General features: G+C 41.3%; 1 protein-coding gene across 2 annotated transcripts in view; it reads left to right on the forward strand.

The window, feature by feature from the left end:
- LOC139394551 (interleukin-1 receptor-associated kinase 3-like) overlaps positions 1 to 11,730 on the forward strand; it is a 28,572-nt gene extending 16,842 nt beyond the window's left edge. Inside the window, exons 9-13 of one of the 2 annotated variants that reach the window (XM_071142644.1) lie at positions 1,327 to 1,522; positions 1,694 to 1,756; positions 1,887 to 2,054; positions 6,627 to 7,098; positions 9,742 to 11,730. In XM_071142644.1, the coding sequence (XP_070998745.1) occupies positions 1,327 to 1,522; positions 1,694 to 1,756; positions 1,887 to 2,054; positions 6,627 to 7,098; positions 9,742 to 9,878 (1,036 nt within the window). In that variant the 3' untranslated portion in view covers positions 9,879 to 11,730. The remainder of the gene's footprint in view (positions 1 to 1,326; positions 1,523 to 1,693; positions 1,757 to 1,886; positions 2,055 to 6,626; positions 7,099 to 9,741) is intronic. The other variant, XM_071142643.1, reaches the window with a different exon arrangement.
- Positions 11,731 to 11,864: the final 134 nt, after the last annotated feature.

The raw sequence follows: 11,864 nt of genomic DNA on the forward strand, positions 1-11,864 counted from the left end.
CAAACCTCTAGTCTATAACATCACAAGGTACCGGCTCAAACCTCTAGTCTATAACATCACAAGGTACCGGCTCAAACCTCTAGTCTATAACATCACAAGGTACCGGCTCAAACCCCTAGTCTATAACATCCCAAGGTACCGGCTCAAACCTCTAGTCTATAACATCACAAGGTACCGGCTCAAACCCCTAGTCTATAACATCACAAGGTAGCGGCTCAAACCTCTAGTCTATAACATCACAAGGTACCGGCTCAAACCCCTAGTCTATAACATCACAAGGTACCGGCTCAAACCCCTAGTCTATAACATCACAAGGTACCGGCTCAAACCCCTAGTCTATAACATCACAAGGTACCGGCTCAAACCCCTAGTCTATAACATCACAAGGTACCGGCTCAAACCCCTAGTCTATAACATCACAAGGTACCGGCTCAAACCTCTAGTCTATAACATCACAAGGTACCGGCTCAAACCTCTAGTCTATAACATCACAAGGTACCGGCTCAAACCCCTAGTCTAGTCACTCACCTCACCCCCTTTCACCCCCTAGCCTAGTGGTTAGTGGCAGGAGAGCCTTGTGTTTAGTGCATTGGACTAGTAACCGGAAGGTTGCAAGATCAAATCCCTGAGCTAACAAGGTAAAAAAAATCTGTCGTTCTACCCCTGAACAATGCAGTTAACCCACTGTTCCTAGACCAGCTAACCCACTGTTCCTAGACCAGCTAACCCACTGTTCCTAGACCAGTTAACCCACTGTTCCTAGACCAGTTAACCCACTGTTCCTAGACCAGCTAACCCACTGTTCCGAGACCAGTTAACCCACTGTTCCTAGACCAGTTAACCCACTGTTCCTAGACCAGTTAACCCACTGTTCCTAGACCAGTTAACCCACTGATCCTAGACCAGTTAACCCACTGATCCTAGACCAGTTAACCCACTGTTCCGAGACCAGTTAACCCACTGTTCCTAGACCAGTTAACCCACTGTTCCTAGACCAGTTAACCCACTGTTCCTAGACCAGTTAACCCACTGATCCTAGGCCGTCATTGTAAATAAGAATTTGTTCTTAACTGACTCCCTGTCACACCTGAGTTCCAAAGCCTATTCTCTCTGTGTAGTTCTAAAGAACCCTGTCACTCCTGAGTTCCAAAGCCTATTCTCTCTGTGTAGTTCTAAAGAACCCTGTCACACCTGAGTTCCAAAGCCTATTCTCTCTGTGTAGTTCTAAAGAACCCTGTCACTCCTGAGTTCCAAAGCCTATTCTCTCTGTGTAGTTCTAAAGAACCCTGTCACACCTGAGTTCAAAAGCCTATTCTCTCTGTGTAGTTCTAACATCCTGCTGGACGAGCGGCTGCAGCCCAAGCTGTCTGATTTTGGGACGGCCCGTCTCAGACCCCACTCCGTCAGTCAGAGCTGCACCGTTACCTTGGATACGACCTTCGGAACCCTGGGCTACCTGCCGGAGGAATACATACGAGACGGAAAGCTGTCCGTCAGTCTGGACGTGTTCAGCTTGGGAGTGGTGAGTTAGGGAGCGCGTGACACAACAATCCTCTTTCAACAGACGTGGTCTTTGTCAGCTACTTGCGACTAATACTAGATAAACTGATCTGAATGCCAGAACATAGCTGTTTGTGAATGGCTTGGATGTCCATGACCAGAACCTGTTAATAAGAAGCTATTTGTTCTTTAGGTTATAATGGAAATTATAACGGGACGGAAAGCTAGAGAGGAGACTCCTAGACACACCCTGCTGGTAAGACTAGAATGACATTTTGTTACTTACGGAAATTGCACATTGTATTAAAATGCTTGCTAAACACATGAAATAATGCTGTGTTGCTGGATACATGTGCTCTGGTTCATCCTCCCTGCCTCCCGTCCAGAGAAACGTCCTACGTGGAGAGGTGGAAGACACTGGCAGTGTAGACTCCTGTCTTCAGTATCTGGACCCGAGAGCTGGTCTTTGTCCCCACTCTATGTCCTTTACCTTGTTGCGTCTAGCCCTGGACTGCACCTCTACACGACCACGCAACAGACCCACCATGGAGAATGTGAGTCAACTCAATACAATTCAATGCAATCCAGTTCAATTTACTTCATTTCAATTCAATTCTACTTTACTGAGTTGGGTAAATGTGAGAATAGGGACATGAACCTGACTTTTAGAGTCAAGGTTCAAGGTAGGACTGTTTGTTTGATTTTCCACTGAATCAGACCTGAATCAGACCTGAATCAGACCTGAATCTGACCTGGGCAGAAAATAGTTATATTTTGTAGTTTGTTTGGTAGAGTTTGAGCTAGTCGAAGATAGTTTAGGTAGAGTTTGAGCTAGTCGAAGATAGTTTTAGGTAGAGTTTGAGCTAGTTGAAGATAGTTTATTTAGAATTTGATATTTAGAATTTGAGGTAGTCGAATATAGTTTAGGTAGAGTTTGAGCTAGTTGAAGATAGCAAATATTGTTTTTTGATATTCAAATACAGGTCTCAGGAAAATAATACCTCGCAAATAACCAAATCATATTTGAAGGTATTTGAATATATGCAAGTTATTTGAAAAACTCAAAAATATTTATTTGGTGGCTGCCAAATATTCGATGAAGAACCCAAAACAATAAGAGTTAGTTGAATTAGTCTAAATATATGATCATAAGCACATAGTTTGGAGGGCTCTCACATATAAATCTTAATATAGCCTATAGCCTACAATGAAATTACATGAGGGACATGGAATCACCTCAACATTAGAGGAGATTAACAAAATGACTGACAAATATGTTCGTAATGAGTGACATAAGGTTATACGGTAATGAGTGACATAAGGTTATACGGTAATGAGTGACATAAGGTTATATGGTAATGAGTGACATTAGGTTATACGGTAATGAGTGACATTAGGTTATACGGTAATGAGTGACATTAGGTTATACGGTAATGAGTGACATAAGGTTATACGGTAATGAGTGACATAAGGTTATATGGTAATGAGTGACATTAGGTTATACGGTAATGAGTGACATTAGGTTATACGGTAATGAGTGACATTAGGTTATACGGTAATGAGTGACATTAGGTTATACGGTAATGAGTGACATAAGGTTATATGGTAATGAGTGACATTAGGTTATACGGCAATGAGTGACATTAGGTTATACGGTAATGAGTGACATAAGGTTACACGGTAATGAGTGACATAAGGTTATACGGTAATGAGTGACATAAGGTTACACGGTAATGAGTGACATAAGGTTATACGGTAATGAGTGACATAAGGTTACACGGTAATGAGTGACATAAGGTTATATGGTAATGAGTGACATAAGGTTACACGGTAATGAGTGACATAAGGTTACACGGTAATGAGTGACATAAGGTTACATGGTAATGAGTGACATAAGGTTATACGGTAATGAGTGACATAAGGTTATACGGTAACACTTGACATCCAGTTCTTGTATGTAGTAACTTTGTAATTATTACCATAGCAACATTGTTGTTACATGGGACTTTGGAAATGTCTTTATAATTACACAATAATGGCGTTATTAAATGGAATAAGGAACAGTCACAATTCTTGTGTAGATTAGTTACAAAAAAGCCCAGTTTATTGCAGCATACCACCCTGCATACCACCCTGCATACCACCCTGCATACCACCCTGCATATCACCCTGCATACCACCCTGCATATCACCCTGCATACCACCCATCATACCACCCATCATACCACCCTGCATACCACCCTGCATATCACCCTGCATATCACCCTGCATACCACCCAGCATACCACCCTGCATACCACCCTGCATCCCACTGCTGGCTTGCTTCTGGAGCAAAGCAGGGTTGGTCCTGGTCAGTCCCTGGATGGGAGACCAGATGCTGCTGGAAGTGGTGTTGGAGGGCCAGTAGGAGGCACTCTTTCCTCTGGTCTAAAAAAATATCCCAATGCCCCAGGGCAGGGATTGGGGACACTGCCCTGTGTAGGGTGCTGTCTTTCGGATGGGACGTTAAACAGATGTCCTGACTCTCTGTGGTCACTAAAGATCCCATGGCACTTATTGTAAGAGTAGGGGTGTTAACCCCGGTGTCCTGGCTAAATTCCCAATCTGTCCCTCATACCATCGTGGTCACCTAATCATCCCCAGTTTACAATTGGCTCTTTCATCCCCCTCCTCTCCCCTGTAACTATAACCCCAGGTTGTTGCTGTACATGAGAATGTGTTCTCAGTCAACCTACCTGGTAAAATAAATTAATAGCTATGCAATTACCAAATTATTATGTAACAAAATGCTAATACAAGGTAATTAAAGTTGTTTTACTCCAGCACAAGAACAGTTTAATGCTCAACGTTACTTAGAACGCTAACAGTAACAAAATATGGCTATTAAGTGTCGAAAGCAAGCAAAATATACCAAAACTGCCTTCTCGAATCAACCACAGCCAAGGTAGGTGGGAAAGTCATGTTCGTTTATATTCTGAGTAAAGTATCCCTTTAAAGATGGTGTAGTGTGTGTTTCAAACAAGAACACTTCCTGTCAGACGGACAAAGAGGTTCGACGTTGTTTGCCAATGGATTTGAATTACTCTACAGTATTTTTCAGGTATTATAAAATGAATTGCAGCCTTCAACCACCTCAGTGGCCTGTTAAAAGAGTCATACAGTACAGATGTAGGATCTTAGTTTGAGCCAGTTTGCTACAGCAGGAAAATAATCCTCAGCAACAGGAAATGTGAATTATTATGTGGATTATCGTAAATGGACATTTTTGTATTGGTTGACACATTTTTTTCATTAGGGCAAATCAAATCTGAAATGTTAAAGTTAATATTACAAACTTTAGAAGCCTTTTCAAATCTCAAATACACTACAAGTTTGCATTTTCTGCTGTGCGGGAAAATTCTCAGCAACATAAGTGTGATCAAAGTAAGATCCTACATCTGTAGTTGAGCATCACAACTTATACTTATCTGTAAAAAACAATATAATTGGTTAATTGGTTTGACTTGATAATGTACACCTGGGGCAATGACATTCAGGAGATTAGACATTTACAGAATGTTCACGTAGAAATGTATTGTGTAGATGAAATATGACTGTCATATTGGAATAGGATAGGAGATTGGGCTCTATTCATTCTATTTCTATCCTCAACATACAGTTCTAGATACAGCCCTGCCATTAGTTGAAGACAACCAATCCAACATACAGTTCTAGATACAGTCCTGTCATTAGTTGAAGACAGCCAATCCCAGCCCTGTCATTAGTTGAAGACAGCCAATCCAACATGCAGTTCTAGATACAGCCATGTCATTAGTTGAAGACAGCCAATCCAACATACAGTTCCTGATACAGTCCTGTCATTAGTTGAAGGCAGCCAATCCAATGGTTTCTGAAATGTAGTCACTTCCTGAGATCTGTATTCAAATAGTTATTTTAAAGTAGTCATTTTTTGAGGATCTGTTTTCAAGTAGTTGTAGTCACCTCCAAAGTAACTCTTTGTTTCCCTGAAAGCATCGTTAGAACTAGAGTTCTCTTAGGTCTGGACTGAATACTGTAGCTAGGTGAATACTGTAGCTAGGTGAATACTGTAGCTATGTGAATACTGTAGCTAGGTGAATACTGTAGCTAGGTGAACACTGTAGCTAGGTGAATACTGTAGCTAGGTGAACACTGTAGCTAGGTGAATACTGTAGCTAGGTGAATACTGAAGCAAGGTGAATACTGTAGCTAGGTGAATACCGTAGCTAGGTGAATACCGTAGCTAGGTGAATACCGTAGCTAGGTGAATACCGTAGCTAGGTGAATACTGTAGCTAGGTGAATACTGTAGCTAGGTGAATACTGAAGCTAGGTGAATACCGTAGCTAGGTGAATACCGTAGCTAGGTGATTACCGTAGCTAGGTGAATACTGTAGCTAGGTGAATACTGTAGCTAGGTGAATACTGAAGCTAGGTGAATACTGTAGCTAGGTGAATACTGTAGCTAGGTGAATACCGTAGCTAGGTGAATACCGTAGCTAGGTGAATACCGTAGCTAGGTGAATACTGTAGCTAGGTGAATATTGTAGCTAGGTGAATACCGTAGCTAGGTGAATACCGTAGCTAGGTGAATACCGTAGCTAGGTGAATACCGTAGCTAGGTGAATACTGTAGCTAGGTGAATACTGTAGCTAGGTGAATACTGAAGCTAGGTGAATACTGTAGCTAGGTGAATACTGTAGCTAGGTGAATACCGTAGCTAGGTGAATACCGTAGCTAGGTGAATACCGTAGCTAGGTGAATATTGTAGCTAGGTGAATACCGTAGCTAGGTGAATACCGTAGCTAGGTGAATACCGTAGCTAGGTGAATACCGTAGCTAGGTGAATACTGTAGCTAGGTGAATACTGTAGCTAGGTGAATACCGTAGCTAGGTGAATACTGTAGCTAGGTGAATACTGTAGCTAGGTGAGGGGCTGACTAGACAAATGAGAACTGAAGTCATTTACAGCCTCTCAACATTTGTGGACTTAGTAAATATTGACTTTATGAGTCATACTCGATTACTGCTTTTATTTACAGGTAAATCATTGACAGCACATTGTCTTTTACAGTAATGAAATGGGTGATCTCCCCCAACCTGTTCCAGGTGTTACAGGTATTGAGCCAGCTGCTTCCCCTGCCGTGCCCACCTGAAGACCAGCCCCACACGCTGACCGACGAGGCCCCAGCTCCCCCTGCCTCTCCTGCCCAGATGGGACAGGGCCCCAGCTCCAACCCCAGCCCCAGTGTGCCTGTGGAGGATGATGAGCTGCACAGTTACCCCGTTGAGAACCCACAGCCAGCTCCAGCCCAGGGAGGGCCCTGTGAGTGTAGCCAGTCAGAGGTCACCTATCTGGGCAGTGGGGAGCGGAGCAACCACCTGTCACGGGAGGGGGCTGGGGAAAGAGCAGGGCTAGGGGCTGATGAGGCTGACCAGAGCCTACAGACCAATGGAGAGCCAGTGGATCTTTACGGTAGCTGGCCAGTCCAATGTAGCTGTTCAGCTGAGGTGAATGGACTGGGCTGTGAAGACTGTAGAGCCAATGGGTTTACTCCCTGCCCCTCAGACCTCCCTCAAGGCAAGTATTATGTTTGGGACCAGGAGTTATACCTCACCACCTTACCTAACCAGGTTTAAGCCCAATGCCCTACCTATAGACTAACTACCTATAGACTATAACTACCTATAGACTATAACTACCTATAGACTATAACTACCTATAGACTATAACTACCTATAGACTGTAACTACCTATAGACTGTAACTACCTATAGACTGTAACTACCTATAGACTGTAACTACCTATAGACTGTAACTCCCTATAGACTGTAACTACCTATAGACTGTAACTACCTATAGACTGTAACTATCTATAGACTGTAACTGTAACTACCTATAGACTAACTACCTATAGACTATAACTACCTATAGACTGTAACTCCCTATAGACTGTAACTACCTATAGACTAACTACCTATAAACTGTAACTACCTATAGACTGTAACTACCTATAGACTGTAACTACCTATAGACTGTAACTACCTTTAGACTGTAACTACCTATAGACTGTAACTACCTATAGACTGTAACTATCTATAGACTGTAACTGTAACTACCTATAGACTAACTACCTATAGACTATAACTACCTATAGACTGTAACTCCCTATAGACTGTAACTACCTATAGATTGTAACTGTAACTACCTATAGACTGTAACTACCTATAGACTGTAACTGTAACTACCTATAGACTGTAACTACCTATAGACTAACTCCCTATAGACTGTAACTACCTATAGACTAACTCCCTATAGACTGTAACTCCCTATAGACTGTAACTACCTGTAGACTAACTACCTATAGACTGTAACTACCTATAGACTAACTACCTATAGACTGTAACTACCTATAGACTAACTACCTATAGACTGTAACTACCTATAGACTGTAACTACCTATAGACTATAACTACCTATAGACTGTAACTACCTATAGACTAACTACCTATAGACTAACTACCTATAGACTATAACTACCTATAGACTGTAACTACCTATAGACTAACTACCTATAGACTATAACTACCTATAGACTATAACTATCTATAGACTGTAATCACCTATAGACTAACTACCTATAGACTAACTACCTATAAACTGTAACTACCTATAGACTAACTACCTATAGACTGTAACTACCTATAGACTATAACTATAGACTGTAACTACCTATAGACTAACTACCTATAAACTGTAACTACCTATATACTAACTACCTATAGACTGTAACTACCTATAGACTATAACTACCTATAGACTGTAACTACCTATAGACTAACTACCTATAGACTAACTACCTATAGACTGTAACTGCCTATAGACTAACTACCTATAGACTGTAACTACCTATAGACTGTAACTACCTATAGACTAACTACCTATAGACTAACTACCTATAAACTGTAACTACCTATAGACTAACTACCTATAGACTGTAACTGCCTATAGACTAACTACCTATAGACTGTAACTACCTATAGACTGTAACTCCCTATAGACTGTAACTACCTATAGACTGTAACTACCTATAGACTGTAACTACCTATAGACTAACTACCTATAGACTAACTCCCTATAGACTGTAACTACCTATAGACTGTAACTACCTATAGACTAACTACCTATAGACTAACTACCTATAGACTGTAACTACCTATAGACTATAACTATAGACTGTAACTACCTATAGACTAACTACCTATAAACTGTAACTACCTATATACTAACTACCTATAGACTGTAACTACCTATAGACTATAACTACCTATAGACTGTAACTACCTATAGACTAACTACCTATAGACTAACTACCTATAGACTGTAACTGCCTATAGACTAACTACCTATAGACTGTAACTACCTATAGACTGTAACTACCTATAGACTAACTACCTATAGACTAACTACCTATAAACTGTAACTACCTATAGACTAACTACCTATAGACTGTAACTGCCTATAGACTAACTACCTATAGACTGTAACTACCTATAGACTGTAACTCCCTATAGACTGTAACTACCTATAGACTGTAACTACCTATAGACTGTAACTACCTATAGACTAACTACCTATAGACTAACTCCCTATAGACTGTAACTACCTATAGACTGTAACTACCTATAGACTAACTACCTATAGACTAACTACCTATAGACTGTAACTGCCTATAGACTAACTACCTATAGACTGTAACTACCTATAGACTGTAACTACCTATAGACTAACTACCTATAGACTAACTACCTATAGACTGTAACTACCTATAGACTGTAACTACCTATAGACTGTAACTACCTATAGACTAACTACCTATAGACTAACTCCCTATAGACTGTAACTACCTATAGACTGTAACTACCTATAGACTAACTACCTATAGACTAACTACCTATAGACTGTAACTCCCTATAGACTGTAACTCCCTATAGACTAACTACTTATAGACTAACTACCTATAGACTAACTACCTATAGACTGTAACGAGGGCCTGGAGTTTATCCAGGTCTGGTCAAAGGATCAAGTAAAAACACTGTTTTAGCTTTAGAACCTGGTTGTATAAAAATTAAGATTTCAGAGATCATTTCTTCTTTACACAGCTGCCAATGTTGAGTCAGAGTCACATACTGGTTTAATTCAAATTGTTCTGTCTATGTTTCAGGTGACCTCAGCTTCTCTTCCCTCAGTATAGTGGACAACCCTGCCAAGCAGAGAATGATGAATAAGATTGATCTGTACAACAGAGGCCTCCTCAGAACAGAGGAACTCCTCTCTGTCTCCATGACCACCCAGGAGTGACAAAGCTACAGAGGAACAACTCTCTGTCTCCATGACCACCCAGGAGTGACAAAGCTACAGAGGAACTCCTCTCTGTCTCCATGACCACCCAGGAGTGACAAAGCTAATCTAGGATCTGCTTGCCCTCCCGAATCCTAATCTTAATTAACCATTAGAGGTTAAAAACACAAAACAGACCCCAGACCAGCATCTAGGGCAACTTCACTACTCTAAATGACACATGCATACAGTACATAGCCTGCTGAGAGAGAGGGTTAACTTATCCATATATCTGACTTAGTCATTTCTGGTCCTGGTTAAATGATCTGGTCCTGGTTAAATGACCTGGTCCTGGCTCTGGTTAAATGACCTGGTCCTGGTTAAATGACCTGGTCCTGGTTAAATGACCTGGTCCTGGTTAAATGATCTGGTCCTGGTTAAATGACCTGGTCCTGGTTAATTGACGTGGCCCTGGTTAAATGACCTGGTCCTGGCCCTGGTTAAATGACGTGGCCCTGGTTAAATGACCTGGTCCTGGCCCTGGTTAAATGATCTGGCCCTGGTTAAATGACCTGGCCCTGGTTAAATGACCTGGTCCTGGCCCTGGTTAAATGATCTGGCCCTGGTTAAATGACCTGGCCCTGGTTAAATGACCTGGTCCTGGCCCTGATTAAATGACCTGGCCCTGGTTAAATGACCTGGCCCTGGTTAAATTACCTGGCCCTGATTAAATGACCTGGCCCTGGTTAAATGACATGGCTCTGGTTAAATGATCTGGCCCTGGTTAAATGATCTGGCCCTGGTTAAATGACCTGGTCCTGGTTAAATGACCTGGTCCTGGTTAAATGACCTGGTCCTGGTTAAATGACCTGGTCCTGGTTAAATGACCTGGTCCTGGTTAAATGATCTGGCCCTGGTTAAATGACCTGGCTCTGGTTAAATGACCTGGTCCTGGTTAAATGACCTGGTCCTGGTTAAATGACCTGGTCCTGGTTAAATGATCTGGCCCTGGTTAAATGATCTGGCCCTGGTTAAATGACCTGGCTCTGGTTAAATGACCTGGTCCTGGTTAAATGACCTGGTCCTGGTTAAATGACCTGGTCCTGGTTAAATGATCTGGCCCTGGTTAAATGATCTGGCCCTGGTTAAATGACCTGGCCCTGGTTAAATGACCTGGTCCTGGCCCTGGTTAAATGACCTGGCCCTGGTTAAATGACCTGGTCCTGGCTCTGGTTAAATGACCTGGCTCTGGTTAAATGATCTGGCCCTGGTTAAATGACCTGGCCCTGGCCACTCAGCCACATGATACTGTAGATGGTTTCAAATCTCCCTTTCTCTAAATGACTGTACGGATCTGGGCTGGTTTCCCAAAAAGCATCGTAGCACTATGATCATCTTTCGTCCATTTAGTTTCAATGGAATTAAAGTTAGTGCTACGATGCTTTTAGGAAATCCAGCCCTGGTATGTGACGAGACGTGATGTTCATATGGTTGAATGAAAGCAATCTATGTCCTTCGTTGTCAGTAAATTATGCTAAAAAATATATTCTTGTAGAAAGGTATTTATTATCTGCTGACAGATTCCATTTTATATTTCTTATTTATAAAATTAGGATATGATTTATACAGTACTTCTATAATAAAAACATTTTATAAAGATAATTTAAAATGATGGGTTCATGCAAAAATGTTAGCGTGTAGAAACAGTGGGAAACTAAACCAAAGCATGAAGTGCTGTCATACCTTGTCCATAGGCCGCTGACAGGGTAAGGAAACCAATGTGTCATTTTGTAACTATCCCTTTACTTATGTTTTGTAAGATGACTTTACATTTTTTCATGCCTTTTATTAATAAAATAAGATTGACAATGTGGGATGAATTCGTTTGAAATATTTGTAGGTAAACAAACTATAGTCCGCTTTCACTGTAATTCACAACTATAACGGCATTCATGATTTAAAATACGATGTTGTGGTATCTGGTAAGACTAATGATAACCAGATGAG

This window comes from Oncorhynchus clarkii, unplaced genomic scaffold, assembly GCF_045791955.1.
Source record: "Oncorhynchus clarkii lewisi isolate Uvic-CL-2024 unplaced genomic scaffold, UVic_Ocla_1.0 unplaced_contig_3996_pilon_pilon, whole genome shotgun sequence".
Classification (NCBI taxonomy): domain Eukaryota; kingdom Metazoa; phylum Chordata; class Actinopteri; order Salmoniformes; family Salmonidae; genus Oncorhynchus; species Oncorhynchus clarkii.